General features: G+C 39.8%; 2 protein-coding genes and 1 long non-coding RNA gene across 4 annotated transcripts; 2 read left to right on the forward strand and 1 right to left on the reverse strand.

Annotated features, from left to right (window-relative positions):
- Window positions 1-630: 630 nt before the first annotated feature.
- Window positions 631-11138, forward strand: smc5 (structural maintenance of chromosomes 5). Of its 2 annotated transcripts, XM_015053588.1 has the most exons (24): window positions 632-877; window positions 2780-2921; window positions 3316-3368; window positions 3519-3681; window positions 3993-4127; window positions 4285-4425; window positions 4520-4681; window positions 4979-5050; window positions 5171-5426; window positions 5546-5700; window positions 5872-5985; window positions 6082-6176; window positions 6743-6875; window positions 7460-7633; window positions 7770-7939; window positions 8094-8217; window positions 8386-8508; window positions 8595-8720; window positions 8809-8904; window positions 9444-9548; window positions 9622-9741; window positions 10028-10207; window positions 10345-10440; window positions 10742-11138. In XM_015053588.1, the coding sequence occupies exons 1-24, from the start codon at window positions 726-728 to the stop codon at window positions 10874-10876; spliced, it is 3222 nt and encodes a 1073-aa protein (XP_014909074.1). In that variant the 5' UTR covers window positions 632-725; the 3' UTR covers window positions 10877-11138. The 2 variants fall into 2 exon arrangements, with proteins under 2 accessions (XP_014909075.1, XP_014909074.1); XM_015053589.1 differs by lacking the exons at window positions 9622-9741; window positions 10028-10207; window positions 10345-10440; window positions 10742-11138 and having other exon boundaries at window positions 631-877; window positions 9409-9487.
- Window positions 11139-12298: 1160 nt separating this feature from the next.
- On the reverse strand, window positions 12299-13515 carry LOC106960472 (uncharacterized). Its single transcript, XR_001427575.1, has 2 exons — window positions 13284-13515; window positions 12299-12415 (listed from the first exon to the last, which is right to left on the reverse strand). It is a non-coding gene; the product is annotated as an uncharacterized LOC106960472 (long non-coding RNA).
- Window positions 13516-13931: 416 nt separating this feature from the next.
- Window positions 13932-26386, forward strand: elapor1 (endosome-lysosome associated apoptosis and autophagy regulator 1). Its single transcript, XM_015053610.1, has 22 exons — window positions 13932-14172; window positions 15634-15754; window positions 16432-16612; window positions 16695-16842; window positions 16918-16998; window positions 17091-17196; window positions 17307-17456; window positions 17651-17739; window positions 18587-18764; window positions 19354-19482; window positions 19829-19919; window positions 20103-20205; window positions 20298-20435; window positions 21438-21701; window positions 22680-22856; window positions 22926-23076; window positions 23904-24000; window positions 24306-24407; window positions 24582-24708; window positions 24914-25092; window positions 25222-25387; window positions 25458-26386. Exons 1-22 carry the CDS (start codon window positions 14083-14085, stop codon window positions 25539-25541), a joined length of 2952 nt encoding a protein of 983 aa, XP_014909096.1. The 5' UTR covers window positions 13932-14082; the 3' UTR covers window positions 25542-26386.
- Window positions 26387-26886: the final 500 nt, after the last annotated feature.

Here is a 26886-nt window from a genome sequence, read left to right on the forward strand (position 1 = left end):
ACTACAAGAAATGAGGGAGGCTGGGACTCGACTTGGAACGTGCAAATGACAGCAGAAATCCATCTACCCATTATCCAATGTGGTTATCCTCTGAGGGGAATATTGTTTTATGACCCAACCACAAGTGGTTTATGCTAAATTACATCTGCACTAGCTTTCTGTTGATTAAACAAGTGGCTTCAGAAATAAGTTGGATCTAATCAGACATAAGGTGAATTAAAATACACACCACAGTTTCCAGGCTTTAATTTGGAAAAACATTGCCACTTCCACCTCACAATTGGATTATTCTTTGTTTTGGATGCTCATTTAAAATCCCAATAAATTTTTTTTGTGATGATGTGCGAAAGAAATTGAGGGTAAGTTCAAGGAGCCAAATTGCAAAGTCAATTGTTTTTAAGCTGTTTGATATGCAGCATTTTTTTTAAAGAAGTCAAGGTAACATAGGTACTTCACTGTGCTATGAAATGTAACTATGTCCCTGGAAAGTACATATTACCGTAATACCGCCACTTAAAACAAAAATAAATAAAAACACTATGGATTCGCGCTGTACAAACTACAACTCCCAGATGTAGAGCTTTTCCTGTGACGTCATAATTTGTATACACACGTGACCTTAATGGTCCAATCGCGTTTCTTGAAAAACTTAGCAAGAAGCGGGAGTGCGGCTGCTCTCCGAATCTCATCTTGTTTTCTTCCAAATTCCTTTTCTTTTTCTCGTTATGGCGGAGCCCAGTAAAAGACAGCGGCTTAGCCATATCACCTGCGGCTCACAGACGGCTTCTACGAGCTTACCCAGGAGGCCCGAAGGAGCAGGAGAAGCTGGTCCCTTTGTGGAGGGCTCCATACTTCGCATCACGATGAAAAACTTCCTGTAAGTAGTGTTTCCTACGCTGTCAGCCAGCTGCTGAGACCAACGGTTGTAAACTTAAACTGTCGCTGGAAGAAAACAAAACAAAAACAAACAAACAAACCAGAGACGTTTGCTTACATTGACACACAGGGCTGCCAGGCTACCCACTAAAACGTTAGCAACGACTAATGTTTAAAGTTTATTAAACTATTTAGATATGAACAAGTCTGAAATGAGCTACAACAAACCAGCCAACAGGTTCCACAGCAGTTGTTAAACTAGCTAATTCTGGCTCATAGACAGGGCACTAGCTTTTCTACAAAACATTCATGCATGTTAAAGTCTTTTATTAAATCAGTCACGTCATTTTGGGAAAGTTAACTGTATTTTGTATGCGTTTTATGTGATGGACTGTTAATAGGGAGACGGCATATAAATAATATAAATAAGTAACGGACTTATCGTTACTTACAATAAGTAAGTAACGAAGATTGATACTTGGATTTCAGATTATTTTACTAATTAAGATCTAAAAACTATATAATAGAGTTATATTCAACGCCCTTTCAACTCCTGAATAATATAAAAAAGCGACATAAAATCAAATATCTAATCATTTGTAAATACAGTTCTCTTATGTGTAATTTAATCTCAGTTTAAATCCAGCCGTTTTGGAGAGGCATGACGTTTATTAGTGAACATAAGTAAGCAAACGGCATCATGAAGCACACCAAACAAAGTTGCGGACGGGTTATAAAACAGATTTGAGCATCACATTTAGCATTGTTTGGTTGATCTTATCTAAATTAAGTTAGTATAGCAACTCTGTTAAACTATCAAGATATGGCTGTCCACCTTCACTGGCAGACCAAGGAAAGGAGAGCAACAATCGGAGAAGCAACCAAGACACTTACAGTAAATCAGGACCTGCAGAAATCCACAGCTCAGGTGGGAGAATCTGTTTTTGCAGGAGATCTATTAGTCGTACCCGGCACCAATCTACTCGTCCAGTAAAACAGAAGGATTCCACTAGGTAGGTTAAGAGAAGCCTCTTTTGTACAAGTAAAAATCCATACAGTGAACACAACAAACACGTGGAAGCAGGTGCTCTGAGCAGATGGGACCAAAATGTAAATTTTTGGACCACATGCAAATAAACTAATACAGAGCAGTCTGCTCTTCACTCTAAACACACCTAACCCTGCGGTGAAACGGCGCGCTGCAGGGAGGACGTTCTATAGCGCCGCAGAAGACACAAGACTGACTTTTATATATTCACTTTGTAGCAAGACAGTGAAGCTTGACGTATCACCAGAGAAAGAAGGGGGTGGTTTAGAAATGGCTCAGTCAAAGCCCAGACCTAAAATCTAATCAAAAACATGTAAAAGAACTTGAAAATTGCTGTTCACCAGTCCTCTAAATCCAGTCTGACTAAAAATGAGTTGTTTTGCAAGAAAAAGTGGTCATAAAACCACAAACTAGGCCGTTGGGATTTATTAAGATTTATTAAGGCATGTATTTTATCACATAAAACCCCAATGAAATAAATTACTTGAAGCTGTAACATGAGATAAGGTTCGTTCAAGCTGCTTCCATTCACTTTAGTACAAATACAATCACAAGATGTTACCATCATTATTCACATTTTGCATGTTGGATGCTTTAATCTGGTTAAAACCTTGTTAAAAAGTTTGCACAGTCCTATAATTGGGGCCACTTGCTTTCCATTGTATGCCACCTGAATTAGAGTAGTGGCTTGAATATTTTCTTAATCTAAAACTAAGGGAACAGAACCAGACGGAGAGAAAGAGCCCAACACATTATCAGTCTTTATCAAGGTTTGATTTTTATCAGTTTGATTTTTCACTTGTGCTCTGAAATACAGCAGGACAAACTTAGACGTGTCCTTTTGTGCGCCGACAGGACGTACGACTACTCTGTGGTGCATCCTGGACCGAATCTGAACATGATTGTTGGAGCCAACGGAACCGGAAAGTCCAGCATTGTGTGCGCCATATGCCTGGTTCTGGCTGGCCGCACTGTAACTCTGGGCAGAGGAGACAAGGTGAAAAATAGAATCCCAACCACGGCTTCATACTTGATAAATCCATTTTAATCTTTATTTTTGTGTTGGACAGCTGATGTAAATGATGCAGATATTAAATATTTTTGGCAATTAGCTGTTGGAAGCTAATATTGTTTGATCTGTGTTTTACAAAAATGTATATGTATAAATGTAAAGGTCAGTATGGAGCCTAGCTCTGTGGAATCCACTAAACTAATGACAGAGTTTGTATTATTTCCACTTTACCCTCCTTTGTCTAAAGACAGATCTGCAATATCAATATTTTTAAAAACACATTAGCATTTATGGATGAAAACTACAGATTCTCCTTTCTATTTTGCACTTATTTTTTGTTGTAGTTCATGATTATTAACAGATTTGTTTGTGTGTTTAGGTTGGGCTTTATGTGAAACGTGGCTGCCAAAAAGGTTTTGTTGAGATAGAGCTGTAAGTGATTGTCAGCGCTTTCATTTTACTAACACACCTTTTAATTTTAAGAAAGTTCCAGTGAATAGTCTTGTTACTAAATTATTAATCTTTCATGTGGCCAGAATGTAACTTTTTATTGTGCAAATTCATATCGTTTTGCTTATAAAGGTTTAAAAATGGAGGCAATTTGGTAATTAGCCGAGAGATCCACGTGGAGAACAATCAGTCGATCTGGATGCTAAATGGTGGATTCAGCAACCAGAAGAAAGTGGAGGAGGAGGTGAAGGCTCTCCAGATTCAAGTCGGCAACCTCTGCCAGTTTCTACCTCAGGTAGGTTGATGTAGAGTTTGATTAAATAGCTTAAAAAAAAAAGTCTTCCATCCTCTTGGACTCTTTTATGTATTGTTACATTGTAGTTTGAGTTCTTAATGTATTTTATTGGCAGTTTGATATGACCGTAAGTGTGAAGTGGTACATTGTTTTCAAAACCTTTTACAAAATCAGAAAAGTATTTTTATTCAACAATGATACCCCCAAATAAAACCGAACGTAGCCAAAGCCTTCAAATGTGGTAAATAAAGTTTTGAATGCTTCCCCCCGCACCCCAAATTGATATCGGACCGTTACTTGATCCTTTGCAGGAAAAAGTTGGAGAGTTCGCAAAGATGTCCAAAATTGAACTTCTCGAGGCAACCGAGAAGTCAGTTGGGCCACCAGAAATGTACGAGTACCACTGCGAGCTGAAAAACTTCCGCAACAAAGAACGAGAACTGGAGGTAAGAATGAGACGATTAGATAATCCTCTAATTTCTGTATACCAGATGTCACAATCAGTTACACTGTAGTGTTACTGGATGTAAGTTTAGTGGTAGTTCTTGTGAAAGTCACAACATTGGATTGGGGTTTCTGATGGCTTGGGTTGTTTTCCTGTAGAATGTTGTGAAGGAGAAGGCGAGCTTCCTGGAAAAGGCCAAGCAGAGGAACGAGAGGAACAAGATCGACGTCAACCGTTATTACGAAAAGAAAAGGCACCTGGATGTCATCGAGTTGCTAGAAAAGAAGAAGCCGTGGGTGGTGAGTTGTTGAGACGCTGCACACAAACACAAGAGTTGAAGGAGAAATTCAGCCCAGTCGGGAAGTAACTGTGCTCTTTTGGCTGTGGGACTAGGAGTATGAGACCGCCCGTAAGGAGCTGGAGGGCGTGAAGATGGAGCGGGAAGAGGCCAAAAAGCATCTGTCCGCCCTGAGGCAGGCGCAGGCGCCCATGTTGAAGAAGATCCAGCAGATTGACGACCATCTGAAGCCCAACGAGGCGCAAATGAAGGCCAAGGTGACAAAGTTATCATTATAATGATGCCTTTTCTGTTACATTTACTTCCTGTAACTTCTTTCTACAAGTGATTTATATTATATCAGAAAATTAAAGTAACTTAATTACAGTATTTAAACATAAAGTTGGACAGATAGATGGAAAAATAATTGAAATGTTATGCTTCATATCCTATCCCATTCTGTCAAAAATCCATCCTCTCTTCTGCCATCCATTTGCTTTCCTACCAGGGGATCAGTACTTAACTTTCTATAATTTTTGATTATTATTATTATTAAAATGAGGTTTGTTTTTCAGACTGCAGCAATCAAAGAAGCCTCTGTGAAGTGCAAACAGAAGCAAGATCAGCTGGATCGGAAACACAAAGAGGCAAGACCGATCCTCCGGCGAGAAACGCCACTCGTTTGATCTTTTCAAGAAAGAGAGTACACCAAAACAGGGAAACACAAGCACAAAGTAACGTTAAGCACGGCTCACTCTCCTCCACAGATCGACGACATTAAACAGAACCTGCGACTGAAGCAGACCGAAGAGGACGACCACCAGAAGCGGATCAATAACACCAGACGGACCATCGAGGACCTGAAGTCAGAGCTGGCCAAAATCAGCGACCAGCCAGACGTGACGCCACAGATCAACGCCGTCAACATGGAGCTGAGGCGGATCCAGGTGGAGAGAGCCAAGATCGAAGGAGAGAGAGCGGACCTGCGCAGGGAGGGCGACAACATCAGCGCTGAGTCGAAAAGTCAGATTTCAAGTTTGATCTAGAAAAAAAAAATTTGCAGGAAGTTTTTTTTTTTTTTAAAGCTGCACAATTTGCAATCCTTGCAAACATGTTTTTTTTTCTTTTTTGCTTATTTGCAGTGTTGGTAAAGAAGCTCAAGGACATGAACAACATGATGAACGCCAAAGAAGAGAAGCTGCGAGGACGCCACAGGGACACGCACGCTGCCCTCCAGTGGCTGAGGAAGAACCGGGGGCTCTTTGAGGGAAATGTCCATGAACCCATGATGCTAGTGGTGAGTCCCACTCGCATAGTGTAGAAGAGATGGTTTACATTTAGCAAAAAAGCATAGAGAAAAGTGCTATCATACTAAACTGAGAAGCTGAATTTGATCAAAAATGTCTACTTTATTACTTATGAGTTTTGCTTTTGTGTTTCAATCTTAACTCTTCCTTCTGTCCCACAGGTGAATGTAAAGACTCCAGAATTTGCTAAGTACGTGGAGAACCACATCTCCTTCCACGACCTGCGGGCGTTCGTCTTCCAGAGGAAGGATGACATGGAGAAGTTTATGACCGAGGTGCGGGTTGTGCTCACCGTCTAACCTGCGGCGGCGACTTTTCCTCTGACTGAGTCTAAAAGCAAAATTTGCTTCGCGACCTCTCCTTGTCCACAGGTCCGTGACAAGATGAACTTGAAAGTTAACTCCATTTCCGCTCCGCCGGAGTCGTGTTCCAAGCGGGCGCCGTCCCGAAACATCGAGTCCCTGAGGTGAGAGATTTTATTTTCCTGAAGGTCAAATTGTGTAATGGATGCATAGTTAAATGTATACTGACTGTCTGTAGGCCGTGTCCCAAATGGATTCTGTTAAATGTCCCTAAATAGGGAGCCTGCTGAACATAACTTTGCTCATTTTTTCACACAAGTTTAACAAAAGTGGTCCAAGGTTTGTATGAGATGTATCATGACTTTGTGAAATATATAAAAAAAATAGATCGCCACACTTTTGTATCTCTAAAGTCAGGAAGTTTTAAGGGACTTGGTGACCTCTACAGATTCAAGACAAAGGGCTGGTCTTATGCACACTCCTTATCTCTATGAATATTTTATGAATTAGGGGCTTTAATGATGCATTTGATTCCTTCTTTTTCTGGTTGGTCTGATTATGCAAAGAATTTAAATGAGTTTCATCAACAAAGTGCATAATGGGTGGGCATTACATTCACAACTGTGCACCCAGTTGTCTTCTAACTATTGAACTTGCTTGTGTGACCAGATTTCACAGATTAGCACATCTGGAGTTGTTATAGTGGTTTATGAAACGTTTACGCTTGCAGACGCTTTGGCTTCTTCACTTACCTCCGTGAGATGTTTGATGCTCCCGATGAGGTGATGAGTTACCTCTGCTTCCAGTACAAGGTGCACGATGTGCCAGTGGGAAACGAACAGACCAAAGCTCTCATCAAAACGGTACGATGCTGTTCTTATTTCCGTCCAGTCCTTTATAGCACCTTCAAATAAATCTGGGGAAAATATTTTAATTCCCATATAAGCCCGTCGCAATAAGGAATTAATCAAATAATCACTTATAAACTAAAGTGAGTTCAACAATTTCTATTCAGAAATGATTGGGCTCATTTTATATTTTTTTGAAGGGCAGTTTTGTTTGTGGAGAAATCTTAATCCATTTTATTTATTGTTTTATTTAAGATTCCTTCTAGTTCCAATGTCAAGTGGTCCTTACAAATTAAAGTTTATTGATCTTTGAGACGGAGCAAACTCGCATTATTTTTGGAATTATGAATGTAATGCTTGAAAATGGTCTCAAAACAATAATATCGTTTATCGCTATAATTACTCGGACGATTTATCGTCCAGATAAATTAGTTACTGTGACGGGGCTATTCCAAAAAATGTCATTTTAATGTTATGTGACCAACATGGTGCATTTCTTAAAAAAAAAAAAATTTTGTTTAAGGAAGCGTTACCTTTCTATCAAATTTTTTAACATTTTTAGAAAGGTCTCTACCTTATTGTTTCCAATGTTCTCTCAGGTGATTGAGGAGCCCTACCTCAAGGTGTTATACACAACAGATGAAAGGTACACTGTAAAAAGGTCCTTCTATTCCAACAAGATAAGTACCAGCAACTCGGCAGTGCACCCCTCTCAGTACCTCTCAATAACCGTGGATGCTGAGGAGAAACGGCAAGTGGAGCAGCAGATGAAGGTAAGCACTTCGTATCAAAGACAACCTGAACCCTTTCCTTCAGCCCATCGTGGTTTGGGAGTCTTGGTGCTAATACAGAAGGTTGGGTTTGTTTCTTAGGACTTCAGTCAGTCTTGTTCATCTCTGTCCCAATTAGGCCTGTGAGTCGAGACTGCGAGAGATTGATGAGCGAATGAAGGCCCTGCAGAAGGAGGCTGCCGCTCTGGATCGAGAAGAAAACGAACTGTTATCGGAGAAGAAACGTCTCTCTGAGCTGAAGGGGAAGAGGAGACAACTGGAACAGAAAATCAGCACAAAACAGGACAGGTAAGCCTGTGGGGAAAGGACAGAGGGGTGTTTTTTTTGTTTTTTGAAATGTAGATATATTTTCAAACTTTAATGAAAGCACATCTCTGTAACGTGGCAGAGATGGGGCAGATTTAAACTTTAAGAACAATCTAATCCTTTTATTGTCTTTTAGTCTGAAACAGATGGAGCAGAATGTTATCGATCTGAAAAAAGTTGAGGAGGAAACTAAAGAAAAAATTAAGGCTGTTAATTTCCTGAAGGTGACCATAGCTACAGCAATCGTGGCCCAAATGAAGGTATGAAATATTCAACCTTGAACCAAAACAAGATCATCCTGTGTTTCCTATCTGTGGGGGGGGGGTTTGAAGTTCATTTCTGTAATGCAATGTGTTCACATGCTGCAGAGCAACACTACATTTCTGCACTGCACATTAACACTTCCACCATCTTCTCATCTTCTGCAGCTGAGAGCCAAGCTGACGATGGAGAAGGTGCATCTGGCTTTGGAGATGGCGGGGTTAACGGCAGAGAAGAACAAGCTGGAAAACGACTGCAGGGAAAGTGCCTCTGAATTTAAAACCATGGAAGTAAGCATTGCAACGCAGCGCTGGATTGCTGCCACGTTCCCACCGAGGACCTGGCAGCACGGCCTTCATTTACCTTGTCATTGCAGCAAAGATGCAGCCGTCTGGAGCAGAGGAAGGTCCAGCTGACTGAACAGTGCAAAGGCCTGCTGAAGAGGGCGAAGTCCAACTGTCGGATGCAGCCAGACGAGGCGTTATCAGAAGAGCTGCGCCATGTTAGTCTTCATCCTCCATCTTTATGGTCATAAAGCATGAAAGCCTTCTGTGACTGATGTATATTTATTAGCTGTTCTGTTAACGCAGGCTTTCAGCAAACTGCCCGACACGCTGGATGAGGTCGATGCCATGCTGAACGAGGAACGCTCCAGAGCCGAGTGCTTCACTGGCCTCAGTGAAAGCGTAAGAGAGTCAAAAACCTGTTTTAACTTGGCTATTTGTAAGAAAACCACAAGTAAAAACAGGGATTTTGTCACTACTAAGACATTTTCACTAGACCAAACTACTAGTTAAGGTTTTGTGTTTTTACAGTGAAATAATCACATAATAAGCTTAGGTTGCTTCATTAAACTTGAAATAAGACAAAACTAATTTACACATGGCTTTCCGGCAAGCTGTATTAGTTTGTTTTAAGTAAATTATTCCTTAATATTAATTTAAAAAAATCCTAGGTACACCAGCAAATTATTTCACATGACATGGGGAAAATGTCTTTTTAAAGAAATAATCCACCGGTGTAACAAGTACTTCTTAAAATCAATATTAAGGAATTTTGTACTTAAAACAAGCTCCTGTAGCTTGCTGAAGTTGCTTTTAATTTAGTTTTCCTTTTTCATGTGAATTGAGATATTTTTACTGGAAAGTAGACCAGAAAGATTTAGTTTATTTTCAGTTTTCTTGTTGTAGTCCAAACATTTGTCCTGTTTGACCCTGTGGTGAAGGTTGTTGAGGAGTACAACAGGAGAGAGCAGGAGATCAAACATCTGGAGAAAGAGCTTCAAAAAAAGACCGACTCCTTGAACGCCTACAGACAGAACATATCTGAGGTGCATCATTTAATGAGCAGCAGTTCTGTTGAATTCGTGTAGTCTGTAGTTTTTCTAACATTGTGTGTTGCAGGCGAAGGAACGCTGGCTGAACCCTCTGAAGCAGCTGGTGGAACAGATAAATGACAAGTTCAGTGAATTCTTCCGCTCCATGCAGTGTGCAGGAGAGGTGGATTTGCACTCAGAGAACGAGGTAAAAACAATCGGGGGCAACACAAACTACAGAGATGAATAATAATCCATGACCAAGAGCTTTATTCTAACAACTATGCAACTATTAAGTATTAGAAGCAATTATTATGTATGTAGATTGAACCAAAAGGTTCAAAAAGGTAAATATTCCCAGATATTTTCCTTGCCATTTTGCGCTTTTAAAACATCCTGTACGAACCTTGTCGATTGCTTGACAATTTGCTCACTCTCAAGTCTGTTTCGATTTGAATTTTTTTTTCCATATTTGCTGTCGTGCTTTCCTTCAGGAGGAATACGACAAGTACGGGATTCGCATTCGTGTGAAGTTCCACAGCAGCACGCAGCTCCACGAGCTCACGCCGCACCATCAGAGCGGAGGAGAGCGCAGCGTCTCCACCATGCTTTATCTGATGGCCTTGCAGGAGCTGAACCGCTGCCCCTTCAGAGTGGTGGATGAGATCAACCAGGTACACTTTGTTCTTAATTGTACTTGAATGTACAGTATAAACGACAGCCTGGCGTGAAATCGAGCTAAAAGGTGCAGTAGAAAGAAAGGCAGCTGGAGAAAGTTTCTTAGATGAGTATCTGTGTGTTTGTTTCCTAGGGAATGGATCCTGTAAATGAAAGGAGAGTGTTTGACATTGTGGTCCGGACCGCCTGCAAAGAGACGACGTCTCAGTACTTCTTCATCACGCCAAAAGTAAGTGTGTCTACTTGATTGACTGCAGTTTGTGTGTCACTTCCTGTTCTACAGAGCAGCTTTGGTGAAATACTCAACCACTCAGGTTAGTTTATGTCTTTTTTATTATTATTATTGTTTAGCTCATGACCATTTTGTGTTTTAACTTGATATTTCCTGCCTGTTAATAACAATCTGTGCATCTCAACAGTTCTTGGATAAAAACCTGTTGTTTCCTGTTTTGACACCCATCAGAGGAAGTTTTTTTTTCTTTCTCAGGTTCTGAACTCTTGGTATTTTTTATTTCTTCTTTTGTCTGTAGCTGCTGCAGAACCTGCAGTACGCCGAGGAGATGACCATTCTCTGCGTCCATAACGGGCCTCACATGCTTCCTCCCAACGAATGGGACAAAACGGCTTTCATCCGACGCCGCCTCCAAAGAAAAGCCAGGGCTTAAACCCAACACAGCTAAACGTTTTAAAACTGGCACTGACATTTCACACATGGTTTAAAATTGGAAGTTGTTTAGTTTTTCATATCAATACCCGGCTTACATCTTTGACTTTACGGTTTATTTTCATGGTTAACTAGACGGAGATTTAAAGTCACCATTTACTATTTGCACTATTCCACTTTCTGTTCAGCAATATGTATGTTTTGCATGAAGCAAAAAAAAATGTAAGATAGTGTGATAAGTCTAAATAAATTTTGTAAGTCAATGTGTCACTCTTTTATAAAAAGGAGACACAGAAATATCCAAAACTACTTTTTACATGCTGTCTTGAAAAGACTGAAAGCACAGAAAATTTAAATTGAGGATAAAAGAGAATAGAAGATAAAAATCTGCACTGATTTACATTTAGATGATCATTTTTGATGAGATTTTCTAGCCACTGTAATTGAACACAAATGGTAATTTCACATTTTTTGACTCATTTATTTAACTTTGAAATGAGACTCGATGTCCTTGAACTAGATTTGGTTTTGCATTGTGATCCCCATTTTTTTTTAGACATCTTGCAACATTCGGGTATTAATTTACAAGTTTCTTTTAGGTCATGAGTATTTATAGTATCTGTATTTTCTTAGGATAAACTAGTGCTGATTTTTCAGTTTAATAGATATAGACTGATCAAAGTTTGTCCAAAAAAAACCCAAAAAACGTAATTTGTTCTTTACTGCACTGCCAAATTTAAAGCATCTTCAATTCTCTTTTTCTAATTTTTTTATTTTTTTTATTTTTATTTTTTGAGGGAAAAAAAAAAGTCCAACTTCATAAATGTTTAGCATCCAAAAGTTTGCGGTGTCAGAAAAGCCAAAAGAAAAAATTTAGAGTATCGAGGATGAAAATGAGTCTACATTAGACTACATTGTTCTGTTTTTGGTTTGTTCACGCACCACCAAAAATAAAAAATAAAAAATCACTGACGAGACCGTTTTATTGTCAGGACCTCATGGTTAGCAGCAGCAGCAGCAGTAGTTGGTAGTTCTTGAAGCCTCCTCCAAAGCTGAAGTTGAGAAAGCAGAGCGCCTGAGAATATTTTCCTGTGGGGGAAAATATTCACATGTTCAAATAAAATAACTTATTTACTTACTTTCAGGATGAGTTGATGTTTAATCCGAATTTTCTATAATCAAGTATTAGCTGCTGTATGTGCTGGTTTCATTCCAACATTTTACCCAGATTTTACCAGTCATGTCAGGTAGTGGTAGGTGTTCCTCCTCGGGTCGACCCAAACCCTGATGCTTTTCTCTTGCTCTTCTTTTAGCTTGAGCTGCTTCTCTAACTTTTCCCTTTTCCTTCAGATAAAAAAAAATAATAATAATTACACGTGTTGAACTGCCTTAAACTCTCCTGACACCTCATCCCTCTCACCCACCGTTTGCTAGGACCCATGGTTTCTCTCTGGCACAACATTTGATTCTTGCTCCAGAATAAGGCCGTATGGTGGTTGTAGATCGTACTCAGTTTGAAATCCAGGCTATCGTTTGGAGGCTGAGGATGACAAAGGAGAAATTGTCTCCGGGTACTGCAGGTGGCTTTCTATGCACCAACAGCTTGGCAAAGAACTTTAAAAAAAAAAAAAAGAAAAAAAAGAAATGTAATGCTGTACTTGTATAAGAGAACTAATATTTTCAGCCTGATTATTTATTTATTTTAAAATAAATATGGTTTCCTGATGGTGGAATTTGTCAAGAGTAATTCTGCCATCACAATGTAAATTTTGTCTCATCCTAGTGTAGCATTTTCTTTCGTTTTTTGAAATCTCTTTGTGAACCTTAGTGATTTTGCACATTTTACCCAATAAACCTACAACAACATATAATACCTACATGAACATTGTCATTTAAAAGTTTTACATAGTGCTGGGGATGCTTAAAGAAATATTATGCAGATATAAAAACAGGATTTAACTGCACCATAATATTATAGTTTGAAAGTATTGAATAATAATAAGCAGTTATTTATTTGAACAAAAAATGTAGCTTCTATTAATTATGGGTTAATTAATTGTAGAGTATTAATTATAGAGTATTTCTATTTTAACTTGGTTTAATAATAACTTACACACTATTAAATTACAAGATCCTAAAGATGGACGATAGACTGAAACCTCGAAAGTCATCAAGACTGTTCAAACTCAGCAGCAAATTGATGACAGAATGAAAAAGAAAATGATTTAAGGGTCAACCGTGTCAGTATCCACACCCTTGGAAAAGCTTTTTTTTTTCCCCACAAGAAAGTTTTGTTCCTTTTCAAAATGTAAAACAAACAAATAAATTGTTGAGTCACTTTCTTTTAATACCATGTCTGATTTAACTAAAATACTTAGTTGAAAAGCAAACTTCATTACCGCAGTTACCTGTGGAGTAATAACAGTCCGTGTAAACGAGCTCAAAGCTTAGCCCACCTGCCGCTGCCTGGACTCGTCCCCTAGTTTTGGAGAAGAAGGACCCGGATCCCGTTTCGACATTTCTGAAAGGGTAAACGGAACCATAAACCGGCCCGTAAACTTTTGTTGCTGTAACCAGAGTCGGAGTTGCGAACTCCAACGTTGCCTAGCAACCTGGTTTCCGGTTTGCTTAGAAGAAATGCGGGGATTTTATACAGTTTGTTCTGAAGTTATGAATACATTTCTTCTTCATCTCACTGAAAAAAAGCCCCCCTTGCCAAAATTATCTTTAAGATGTAGGCGTTATCCTGCTGTTTATAATACTACATTACATCTTCACAAATCTATGAATAAAATTCATGTTTTCCTTAATGTTTAATAATAAAATAAAGTTTGTATATTTATGTTGACATTTAAACTTATTTACTCAGAAAATAAGTTTAAATGTCTAGACTTAACATTTTGAACTGTTTTATTTTAGGAAAAAAAAGTGAGTGAGAAGAGTGAACTTCTTGACTGTTTGGCATTAAAAACTCAAAAGGGAAGTTTCTTCTAATACGAAATTGTTTTAACACATATCGATTCGTGACAGAAACAAAACGTGAAGGCGACAGGGTTGAACTCCTTTTGCATCACCTAGCAGAACATCTGGGCCAATCGCCTCTTCCTATTTGCTCCCAGTACAAACCACACCTCTCACAGCCATGCACCAGGCACCTGAGGGCCCAGGTCAACACTGCTGCATCACTGCTGCGCTGCCAGAGCTGAGATGGGGCACCTGAGGATCTGCGCTCTTTCTGCTGTTTTATCGTGGCTGCTTTTCGCGCACACCTCTGCAGATCTGCCCATGTGCAAACGGGTGAGAAGATTTACACTGTTGTTATCGTCAGTTACTTTTATTTTCTTCCCCCGCCTTGTTGATGTTGTCAGCTGAGACAGATGGTGGGGGTCATGAAATGTTAAAAGATGTATGTTTGAACAATTTCATAACTAGCAGAAATATTCAACTGGTCACCAAATTAAATATCATGCAAGAAGTGGAAGTGATCATTTATAATACATTAATGTTAAGAAATGCTTCCATTTATTTAAGATGAGGTTTAGCAACATTTTGGCCTTCTTGATGTACAATTTGTGTGTGGGGGGGGGGAAAGGGGGGAAAGAAATGTTCATAGCAAGGGTTTGTATTGCAATCTGCTTCCATCTGTTGTTATGGTTATTAGACACTTGTTTTACTACAACGTCCATATGTTGTTTTACTACAACATATGGACGTCGCACCACCCTCCCTTATCTGTTTTTCGGTTTGCATGAGAGCAGTTAATTTTCCTACCAGCCAAAACCGTTTTTATATCAGCCTACTCTGAGCCACAGTGTATGAGCAGCTTTAAAGTTCTGTTATTTACTAAAAGATTAATTTACAAGTAATCCTGAACAGGTGAGTCTGTTCCCATGCCAGTTCCTTTGACCATGAAGAACAGCTGCCACGATGACCGGTTGCCTTGGTTTCCCTCATGTTTGCTCATTGGAGGTGATTAAATTAAGACCCGTCTCCAGTTTGCTGCATTTTTACATTAGACACCTCCCACTCAAACACGCTAATTCCCTAAGGTTGGCTAATGCCGGGGCTTTAGCAGAAAAAACAGAGGCAGAGGAGTGCCGGTGCTGCCGTTTCTGTTAACTATTAATCCCACAAAGCGCCGATTGGTCCCCCGAGTGACCTTCCTTGCTGGACGATTATTACACCTTGTTGTTGACCAGAGACCAGATCTGCAGATTATGCAGAGCTCAGTACTCGTGGATCGGTTGGGGTGGGTGGTGTCACGTCCCAAAATACATCCCTTTGGATGTGATCGCTTGAGCACAGCTAAAACTTTGTCCCCGCGCCGCTGCTGGTTCAAACAACACTCTAATATCTGTTTACTGAAGGATTGTAAGGATCAGCCTTTCTTCCTTCAACTCGGCAAATAATCCCTGAAAAACCGCAGAGCATCCTTGATAGGTCTGACAGTCGAAATGGCCCCATAAACAAATATTAGCCTATCCTTTTATTTGTTTAGGAGGCTGGCCTGGATAGAGGATTGAAATACCAGACGTACTTAATGACCCAGTGATCTCATTTTTACAAACTGTATTATCTATTTTTTCCTCATTCTTGCTCGGTGATGTGAATCGTTTTACTCCTGGGTGACTGGTTTCAAGCTGTTTTCTTTTTTCCTTTTATTTTTTGGTAATGTTTTGTCCCTGAAATATTTGCATCCTATTATAAACACACTTTATGACTCTGTGTGAAAGTCACACCTGTGTTTTGCCTCTGCAGTCTGATTATCACTTTGAGTATACAGAGTGTGACGTACTCGGGTCAAGATGGAGGGTCGCGATTCCCAACAAGGCGGAGACATGCACAGGCCTCCCGGATCCAGTCAAAGGGACTCTGTGCAGTAAGTGACCGCAGTGGTCTGGAAACCTATTTTACACATTTACTGTCCTCTACTTGTTCAGTGTATGGTGCTTGCAAAAGTATATCAATAACTGAAATGTTATAACCACAAACTACAAAACCTGTAGTACTGAAGCAGTGGAAAGACAATTTTTTACATTGGTTTTTGAAAATATTTTAAAAGTGTGTCATACATGTATATTTAGCTCGCTTTATATTAAAAGTGTGCAAAGGTTTACAGTAGAGGGTAGTTTCAAAATCTAAAACTGTTAAGAAATTCATGGAGCACTTTTCAGTTCATCATCTGAAAATGGAAAGCGTACCAAACTTCAAGCCTACCAAAGTGTGACCGTCCACCTAAACTGACTGTTTATCAGAGTGGGAATCAGGAGTCCCACGGTAACTCTAGAGGAGCTGCAGGAATCCACAGCTCATGTGGGACAATCCTCATGTTGTGGAGGTGCCTTTCTAAACAGGGAAGCTATTCAGATTTGATGAGAAGATGGCCGCAGCGTCCGGCCTTCAGATATTCCGGCGAACCATTGATTAAGACCACTTTAAAGAAGTTCAATAAACCTGGTAGATCACCTTTAAATGAATTAGAGAGGGTTTAAGCATTTGTAACGGTGCTGCTCGTCTGCATTATCTCCACGTTTTCTTGGTTTTCCTGTGTTTTAGCATTTTCTTGCAGTGAAGGAGAGTTCCTCGACATGCAGTCGCAGCAGTGCCAGAAGTGCGCTGCAGGCACCTACTCTTTGGGAACCAGCGTTGCCTTCGACGAGTGGGACATCTTACCAACCGGCTTTATTACTCATGGGACGACGAGAAGTGAGGGGAATGCCTTCATAAACTGCTCCAAGTGGGTATAAACAGCAACTGGTCGTAATATAAAATATTATTTATGGTTTAAGACCTTCAGTAAGCCGTTTCTGTTCTTGCAGCTCGACCTGGACACCAAAGGGCGACTATGTGGCCTCCAACACTGATGAGTGCACTGCAACGCTCTCTTATGCTGTGAGCCTGAAGACACCTGGAGTCCTGTCCTTTGAATATTTCTACCCGGACAACAGCGTCTACTTTGAGTTCTTTGTAAGTGCAGCTGATGTGTTACAGCTTCTGGTGTGCAGAAGGAAAATTGGGGTAAAGGGTCCCGCTCCTCTTTAGGTTCAGAATGACCAGTGCCAGGCCACAGATTCTGACAGCCGCTGGATGAGGATTTCAGAGACCAACTGGAGCCACTACAAGGTTCGTCCACTTCAACGCAATTCCTCATCTGTCTTCTTCCAGACAAAAAGCTGATTCCCCCTGCCCCCTCCCTTCACGTTTCCTCTCTACAGATAGAGCTGAGCACAGGCAACAATGTTCTGTACTGGAGAACCACGACATTTTCTCTGCTGGGCAGTGCTGTCAAGCCTGTGCTGTTAAGAAACATCCAGGTCTCAGGTGCATTAAGGCTTCCTACATGTGTGCGCAGGGAGAGGGAACGTTTAGTTTTCTTCCCCGACTTCCTTTGTCTGTTAATGATTAATTGCTGATTGATCTTTTTCCTCCAGGGGTTGCCTACACATCTGAGTGTTTCCACTGTAAGCCAGGCACACACAGCTCCACAGCAGGATCCGCCCGCTGTGCCCCCTGCCCTGCGGATACGTACTCCAACAAGGGGGCCACCGTTTGCCACGACTGTGAATCAGACAGCTATGCTGGTGCACTTTTTTTTTTTTAAATCTCTTCTACACTTACTTATTTGCACTTAAACAATGTTGCCAGCATGCAAAGTAGAACATTTGGTGCCCAGGAGGTGACTGAGCGTTCTTATCACAAAATCTTAATGCGAGTTTTATTCTCTTTCACGTCTGCTCGTTTTTTTTTTTTTTTTACTTGTGTGTTTTGCCACCAGTACCTGGCTCAGGGAGCTGCAAGCCAAGGCCTGCATGCACGGAGAATGACTACTTTTACACCCACACCCCCTGTGACTCTGAGGGAAAGGTAATTATGGAAAACGGCCTTCTCTTGTGGTGCAAGCGGCTATAGAGAGGATATTTTTTGTAACCCACATTCAACGTAATTACATTTCGCTGGCTGTTTGAAGTGATTAGGACAAATATTCATAACCATTGAACTTTTCCCCATCTTGCCATATTAGTCTTAGTTATAGACTTCAAATTTTGAAAGAAAATGGTGGCTTGCATTTGTATTTGAGCCTCTTTCAATCATGCATCGTAGAGAAACTAAGAGGTAAATAGAGTATATCTGAGTGTAATATGATACCAGCATAAATGAAGATATTCTTCTTCAGCATCCCACACTGCAAACATATCAAATGCTGGGCAGATCATGTTTCATATGAAAAACTGTGTGTGACAGAAAGTGTATCACACGTCACACGCACCAAAACGCCATCAAACCTAGTTCATATTCGTATTGTAAAATGGTCCAATCAGAATGCAAAACTAATCCAACTGAGAATCTGTGACAAGATTTTAAAGCCGCGTTTACAGCTGCTTTTCGCCCAAGCTATTTAGTCAAACATTTAGTTTCTAGGCGTATAAAGCGGGTGGACACTCGAAAAGATTTGTAGCTTTAATTACAGCAGACAACCTGCCGATTCGGAGGGTTTTGAACACATATCCACAACACACTTTGATTTTTGATTTTTTTTGAAAACCAAATATCACTCTGCTTCCACTTGACATTCATGAACTGCTTTGGGAAGATCTGTGCCGTATTATTCAAAATTTGTGAACGAGTGCGAAAGGCTAACCATATTTAAGTGCTTTTGTAAAACACTCTGAGATGACCATCTTAAGCGTCCTGTTTTCCACGTGTGTCTCAGACTCGGCTCATGTACAAATGGATCGAACCAAAGATCTGCAGCGAGACAGTCGGAGGAGCGGTGAAGCTGCCAGCGTCAGGGAAGAAGCAGACGTGCCCGCCGTGCAACCCGGGCTTCTTTGTGACCAACTCCTCCGCGTGTGAGCCCTGCAGCAACGATTCCTACTCAGATGGAAAAGGTTCATAATCAGTACTAACTTTTTATTTTGCTGTGACGCTAATGCAAACACTTTCATACTGTTGAACCAAGCTAAAACAGAAAATCATATCCCATTGAACATTTGACTGCATCAGGACTTACTTAGGTGGATGTGTCTTTGCGGATTGTTGTTTTATGTGCTGCGTTAAGGCTACGTGTGCTACCGTACGCAAACACAAAATGTTTTTAGTGTGCAACTATTAACTGCTTCCAAATAAGTCAAGCAACCTAAGTTCATAATACAGACATTGTCTACAAATAATTGTATTTCCACGCTGATTTCTGAAGATGCCAGCGTCTGGTTTAGGGATTCTGGTGAGTATGTTTTTTATAGCTAGGAGGGGTTTTTGCCATCAATTAACAAAAGAAAACATCTTGAAAATGGATTATTCAAAAGCAAGCGATTAATTAAGCAGGCTTGAAGTTGATATAATTATTTTGCAAAGCTACAGCATGTGGTATTTAACAAAGAAAAATATGTAAAAATGTCACAAATTTCATCTACACATTCATACAATAGAACCGGCAGTGCCACCGTGTCCTGACTGTGCAGCTTTGTTTGTTCACAGTTTGTGAGAAGTGCCCTGTTGGCACAGAACCGTTGCTGGGATTTGAGTACAAGTGGTGGACCACCATGCCGAGGAACATGGAGAGCTCCGTCCTCCACCAGGAGTTCAGCAACTCCAACCGAAGAACAGGTGAGAGAGCAGCTCCAAGTCCAGGGACCTTTGGATTACTGTCCAAACGGGCAGTGGTCCATTAATGGATGAAACAATAAGAAGCAGAAGAATAGTAGCAAAACTTAAACATGCAGAAAGAAGAATATAGTTGCTCTAAAGCTGAGATTGTTTTGAAAAATGTCAAAACTTCGTAAAAGCTCCTGAAATTTAACAAGAAGTTTTCAAGATATGATTGGGACAAAATGACCTGGGCGGACTCCAACTCCTTTCTTCTTGGTTTTAGTCACAATTGGTTTGGGGTTGGGGTGGTCAGGGTTTGAGTGTTGTTACTGTTGTTGCTGCTTATATAATTGTGTAATGGCAGCATGGGAAGTGGCTGGAGAGTACATCTACACCACTTCTGGGGTTCAGGACACCGACTACCTGACGTTGACCCTCAATGTTCCTGGGTACAGGTGAGAATTTCCCAAATTAATTAGCGCTTTATAAGATGGACCAACTTCAAGTCATGCACAGTTGTAACGTGAAAGAAAAATGGTGTCTCATTTTGGTTTTAATAAGACCTTTTAATGAAACAATTCCAGAATTTACGAGGCATTGTATGTAAAGTCTAATAAATTGTTTCTTGACTCCATAAGGGCTCAGCCCACGGATAAAGACAACAAGATGAGCGAACTGTCTCGCATCACCTTCATATTCGAAACCCTCTGTACGGCTGACTGCAAATTTTACTTCCTAGTGGTAAGTAAAGTTGTTGTTTTTGTCTCCCTGCATTTGTTAGGAATTAATGTACAGCAAGTGTGAATTAATAACGTGGAAATGTTTCTCCGCAGGGCTACAATAAGTGGAATAATTATTTGGTGGAGCAGTGGAAAGGCAGAAACAGTAAGCAGTCGTACTCCTACTTGATCCAGAGTAACAACACTGTCAGCTTCACCTGGACCTTTCAACGCACTGAGGAAATCAGCATGGTGAGACGCATCACGCACCCCAATAACGACGGCTCACCCGCCAACTTCCAAACATTTCTGCCAGCTGTAATCAGGCATAAATCGTTCATCCTGTAAATCCTAAATACGTTAGGTGGCATCTAGACATATTCAAGATGAAATATTCAAATTGAAAACACAGCAAAAATTATTTTCTCTACCAATTTTCCCCAAAAAATCTTGTAACTTTTTAGATGAACTTCTGCGCCATCACACCTAAATCAAACAAACGGCTCATTACCAAGCTTCTGCAGCACTCGATGGCACGCTGAGATGATAATTTATCCATTTTATTCTGTTGGCTCTCGAGGACTGAAATCAGAGACTTCGTCACAAATCATTAAAATGTTTTTTTTTTTTTTTTTTTTTTTGTCTGTCTCCTTTTGATTTGAAAGTGTATATTAATGCACAGGTAGGATTTTATCGCATTGAAAAGACCTTTGTGACGATCAAAGGAGCTGATTTATTTACAGATTTTCATCATTTTAACTGGAAAACACTTTCATATATCTGAGTTCAGAAAGAGGAATGTTTAAGTTTCTTTCAAGGAAGACAATAATTCAGCCGTCAAACCTGTAATGTTGCTGTTAAAACAGCCCATTATAATTAGCCTGCTTTGAAAAGATGCAAATATGGAAATGTATCAGATGCAGCATCCAATAGTCCAGTAAGATGAAGCATGTTTAAGAGTGCTACTGCTGTACAGTTAGATATGCTAATGCAAAAAAAAAAAAAAAAAAAAAAAAATTCAAATTGCTTGCACAATTGCTTTTACAAGCTTCAATTCTCAGTAGAAATAATGTCTTTATTCCCTTAATTCGGTGTTCAACTCTAGATGGCAGCGTTGAGCTGCATGGAAACCATACTCTCTACTCCTCCTACCTTACTTGTATAAGGTTTGCCTTTCAGAGATGGGCTTTGAATTGCATTATTTTCTGCAGAAATGAATACCACTTAGTGAGAAACTGCATTTCTGGTCCTCAGGACAGGAACTTTAGCACTGATGCTGCAAAGATCTACTCCATCCACGTCACCAATGTGATTGGAGGAGTGGCCTCTGAGTGTCGCCGCTGCGCTGTGACGCCTGATAAGACCGACTCCTCCTGTGTTCCCTGCCCACCCGGACACTACATGGTCAATGCCACAGGAGCGTGTGAGAGCTGTCCGCCAAACACCTACATCAGACCCAGTCAGCCTGTTGGAGAGGCAGCGTGTGTCCAGTGCGGACCAAACACAGAGAGAAACAGGGTGACATATTTTGGAGGGCATTTGAAGGCCCATGCTTTTATTTTTCTTCTTTTTCTATCAGACTTACTTGTCAAATTAAACTCTAACCACAACTGTATCAGAATTCCGTAGTTTTGTTGCACCCAAGCAGAGGTGAAATCTGGAAAACGTATTTAAGTCTTCCATTGTTCCATTGTTGTCTTCCAACAATGAAACTCCTCTTTTATTAAAATGTTATCTAGTGTGACATCAAAGAATAATGATGCTGTGTATGAATTTACTTTTTTTTTTTGCAAATGCACATCTACTCAATGTTAGACCCCTTTACTTTGATTCCTTTAAATAAAACACAGTGCAACAAAAAGCTTTTAGAGATCACTAAACAATCACCAAAACATGATTCACATCCTGAGAGGGTGAGAAGGTGAGCACTGATCAGAGAAGAAGCCAATATGCTCATGGTAACTCTGGAGGAGCTGCAGGGATCCTCAGCTCAGGTGGGAGAATGTGTTGACAGGACAGCTTTTAGTTGTAAACTCCACCAATTTGTCTTCAATTGGAAAGTGTGCCAGGAAGAAAACCTTTGCAGAAAGAAAGCCACAAGAAGTCCGCATTGCAGTTTGCCTCAAGCTATAGAGAAGGACAGAAGAAACGTGTTGAAGAGTGGAAGTTAGAAAGGGCTTCACGAAAACCTGTTAGATACTCCAAAAGACTTGAGAACTGGGTGGAGGTTCACTTTTTTAGAATGCTAAAAATCAGAGCTGCAATAAGAAGGCCTGGATCAAACCGTATTAAGTTAGATTCCAGCCTTAAATCCGATGGGAATCTGTGGCCAGGCTTGAAAATATAGAATTACAGATGTAACCATGTAACCTGCTCCACTATTTTAGCTGATGTTTCTCTACTCTGTTTTATTTCTGGCTTTCCACTCGACCACAAATAAAGTGCATACATGTAGATGGCCATGTACCAGCCATGACTCTGACTTCTGACCTGCAGGCCTACACAGCTTGTCTCAGCGACTGCACATTCAGGGTTCAAAGCGGAGGAGAGGCTGTGCAGACCTACGATTTCTCTCCACTGTCTAACGTCACCGGCTTCACCGGCAGCCCGCGTTTCACCAACAGAGGCCTGCGGTACTTTCATCACTTTAATCTGAATCTGTGTGGGAGAGAGGTAAGAAAGTGACCCTAAGGATTTTATTGCTAAAGATTGTTGTGTGATTGGAGAGTTTTGTTCCCACAGAGTCGAGTGCCAGCCTCCTGTGTGGACAACGTAACGGAGAGTGGGAAAGAGGTCAAAGGCTACGTCTGCCAGTCCACTGTGGTTCCTTCTGAGATCCGCAGTCAGAGTATGGTGTCCTCACAGCCATTTGTCATTGGTGACACACTCATTGGTATGGAGCTGATCTACGGTTTTCAACTGATCTAATTAAATGAACATGTTTGAAGCATTTTTTTTTTATTTCAGGCTAAAAACAAATTAGGCGTTTCTCCGTTTCTATAACAGATGAAGTTTTAGACTGTGGAGACAAACAGGCTCTAGATCAAAGTAACCGAAAATAGCTAAATAGAAAAAAAGAAAAAAAAAAGAAAAGAAAAAGAACAGTAGACAAATGTTATTGTATGGGATACCATATGTGGCAAAAACATGTTATATCCCATCTATAAGCAGGGGTTTTTTATGCTGGTCTGCAGGGAAAGGCACTGTGAGTTTCCACCTGTGTGGTTTGAATAGTTTGAAGTGTAGATAACAGCTGTTTATTTTTGTCAAAAATCTTTAATCTGACTATTTATCTCAAAGTTTACAAATAAAAAAGAAGAAAAAAAAAGCTTACAATTTTAGATCTAGTTTCCTCTTGAGTTTTCCAGCTTCCAGTTTTAGTTTTAATGTGATGGGGGATATTATTGGCTTTTTCTTAATTTTTTTCTTTTGCCAACTATCAAATATCAGCATAATGAGCTTAGTAATAATATGTGAGCTCTAAATGTCACTGGGTACAAGTCCACAAAGGCTTATTTTACTTTTTTTTAATTATTGTTTTATGCCTATGATAAAGAGAATATTACATGTTTTGATGAACTTTTTTAAAAGGCAGAGCGATCCTCCATCCAACTTTAGACATACTTTGTGTTCTGGAGTTACTAGAACAGAAACCGTCAAAGCATTTGAAGTGTGTGCATGTGATCAAACAGGTAAAAATGTTTGCGTTTCATTTTGAAGGTGTGACCACCGAGACGACTCTGGAAGGCATCTCCTCTCCATCGTGGATGTTCCCCCCAGCTTCACTTCAGCTGCCAGATGTCATATTCTATTACAAGTAGACAAAATGACAAATATTCACTTTATTGGAACTTAATGCCATTATCATACAAAGACAATATTTAGGAATGTTCTTTTTTTTTCTTATCTACTTTGGATGAAGTCAGGATCTAACTATAGACAGTAGTTTTTCAGATTTACTCTATAAACAAAAAGATTCTTTCAAATCTATATAGTTAAAGATTTAATTTTAGATTTTATATATATATATATATATATATATATATATATATATATATATATATTTTATTTTTTATTTTTAAACTCAATTTAATACAATTGTACACCATCAACATTATGCAGGTCCAGTGATACAACCCAAGCTTGCAAACAGGGGAGGTCAGCCGCTGTCAGACTTCGATGCAATCCCACAGCCAACATTAAAGACCTCATCACGTTGCCCAGGTGCTGCACAAATTACCTGAACTCAACTTCTGACCTTTAATTTACACACTCAAAGTCTAACAGCCACATTATTCACCATCATTTGACATTATTGAGCTCACAGACGGTGACCTGCGCTTAACGGAACACTCTGAGGAGCCTGCGATTTTATCTCTGACCTTGTTTCCTTCACAGTAAATGTTCTGAGGGGACATGTGATGGTTGCACTTTCCATTTCCTGTGGGAGAGCCAGCACGCATGCCCGCTGTGCACCACAGATCACTACCGAGAGATTGTCAGCGCTTGCATCCAGGGGATCCAGGTATCAAACTCAACTCGTCAGTCAAAGTGTATTCATGTGTCAATTGCAATTTAACCAAGAATTTGTGGTAAAACCTCAGCACTTCTCCTCAGATACATTGGAGTTTGTGATATGATAAAACTGTATAAAAATCCAAATGTTTGGCACCTTTTCAAACTAGAGCTGACTTTAAATGTGAGGAAATCTGACTATTTGCGTCTTGCAGAGAACCACCTATGTGTGGCAGCAGCCTCTGCAGTGTTATGGAGGACAATCCCTGCCACCACAAAAAGTCAGCGCTTGTGTGACTATGGATTTCTGGCTCAAGCTTGGCGTTTCCATTGGACTGATTGCTGCTCTGCTTCTCATCGGCCTCAGTTGTTATTTCTGGAAGAAGACGCGCAAGTAAGACTTAGACTTTTTAAACATCCTCTCACATCTTATGACATATAATGTGTGCAAGGACGTTAGCATGTACAGACCACGACCAAATCCTTTTGTAATAGATGCTATCTGATTCTTTCAATTTGTCAGGCTGCAGTATAAATACTCCAGACTGATGATGAGCTCTGAAGGTAAAGAGTGTGAGCTACCGACTGCTGACAGCTGTGCCATAATGGAGGGAGAGGACGCGGAGGACGACCTCATGGATCTCACTCATAAATCCTTCTTTACCAAAATAAAGTCTTTCTCACGAGAAGTCGGTGACTGTCCCATTTACATTTACATGGTGGTCAGTATCACCTTTAACATTGTCATTGTTTTCACAGAGAACATCAGATGGATTTGACTCGGTTCCACTCAAATCTTCTTACCAGCACCAACAAGAGGATGAAGAGGAGGAGGAGGACTGATGATGCTGAAAGAGGATGATAAGTAGCTCTTTGAACACTGAAGAAGCCTTCAGTTTTAGAGTTTTAATGTCTGTGCATATGTTAAGAGTTTTTGTAAAGTAAAACAGAGTACTTAACTAGTGAATGTTTATTTTCTATTCTATATCGCATGATGAAATTCTAAATCTGAAGTTAAAGTTCAAAATGTCCACACAGGTGTTCGCTGTGATTTTTAAACACGACTGAAACCTGAATGTAGTTACGGTTTACATGGATTTGTAAAGCCAATCATTTTAAAGGTATTCAAAATGGAGATACATTTATTTGCCCTCCTTTCATTATTTCATTTCATGAGTTTGCGGTAACACTTTACTTAAAGGGGTGTGCATAAGACTGACATGACACTGTCATAAACATGACATAACACCTGTCATGAACATAAAGAAGTCTTTATGAATGTGTATTTGCTTTTTAAGTTTCATAAAGTTGTTTCACATTCTTTATTGTTAAATACAATAGTCAAACAAACAAATTGTAAGAATCATCAGCAGCAGTTGATATGACTGTTTATTCAGCCTTCTTGTTCTCATTGTCGGCCCAGATAATATAATAAAATGTTTTGTTTAAAGTTTTTTCACCCACTACTGAGGCATGCTTTACTTATATTTTTACTTCAGTTACTTTTTACTGCTGTGGATAATATGAAAACTGTTGAATGTGGTTATTTTATTTCATTTGTTTTGAAATCAGATTAAGCTCTTTATTCAGTCAAGTTTGTTTTAGCATTATATGAATTGATTTAGTTTTTACTGCTGCCTTCTACATTGTCACATAAAAAATATATCATCAGCAGTTAAATTGAAAATGTATGCTTCCTTCAAGTGCTTATTTTAAAATGTGTTATTTGATGGATTCAGCTAATAAATATTTCCTTTTAAACCCATTTCAATATTGAGAAGCAGTTCTATTTTTTTTATCTGCATATTATTTATTCTTCTTGTCTGGTGAGAAAACCAAAATGAGTAGGAAACTCCACCCAGCAGGATTTGCGGATGCTGAGTTAAACATCAGGTTTTTGTTTTGTTATGCTCCTCATCTCATTCTTTGCAACATTTCACAATGTGGGTTGCACGACAGTGCTGTGGCTAACATTGTTTCTGGTGACTTGTCCACGTTGTATCCCAAAGACTGCATGGTTCAGTGGGAATAGAAAAGGGATGGTTTTCATCATTTTAAATATCACTTTTCATTTATCTGTTATATTTTTTTCTTTTGAAAACTAAATAATTGGAATGGAAAATTATATTTGAGCTATGGTGACATTGCAAATGTACATCTGACAGCTTTTTTTTTTATTTTACTTTGT

This window comes from Poecilia latipinna, unplaced genomic scaffold (assembly GCF_001443285.1).
Source record: "Poecilia latipinna isolate Pla-1442-1.1 unplaced genomic scaffold, P_latipinna-1.0 Scaffold1187, whole genome shotgun sequence".
NCBI lineage: Eukaryota > Metazoa > Chordata > Actinopteri > Cyprinodontiformes > Poeciliidae > Poecilia > Poecilia latipinna.

Excerpts from the sequence above, each read along its gene's own strand:
- smc5 (XM_015053588.1), top strand. The coding sequence starts at position 726 with ATGGCGGAGCCCAGTAAAAGACAGCGGCTTAGCCATATCACCTGCGGC. Across the intron at positions 5,701-5,871 it reads ATGAACCCATGATGCTAGTG|GTGAATGTAAAGACTCCAGA; the intron begins GTGAGTCCCACT and ends TCTGTCCCACAG. Across the intron at positions 8,905-9,443 it reads TCACTGGCCTCAGTGAAAGC|GTTGTTGAGGAGTACAACAG; the intron begins GTAAGAGAGTCA and ends CCTGTGGTGAAG.
- elapor1 (XM_015053610.1), top strand. The coding sequence starts at position 14,083 with ATGGGGCACCTGAGGATCTGCGCTCTTTCTGCTGTTTTATCGTGGCTG. Across the intron at positions 18,765-19,353 it reads TTCCTACTCAGATGGAAAAG|TTTGTGAGAAGTGCCCTGTT; the intron begins GTTCATAATCAG and ends GTTTGTTCACAG. Across the intron at positions 22,857-22,925 it reads TGAATCTGTGTGGGAGAGAG|AGTCGAGTGCCAGCCTCCTG; the intron begins GTAAGAAAGTGA and ends TTGTTCCCACAG.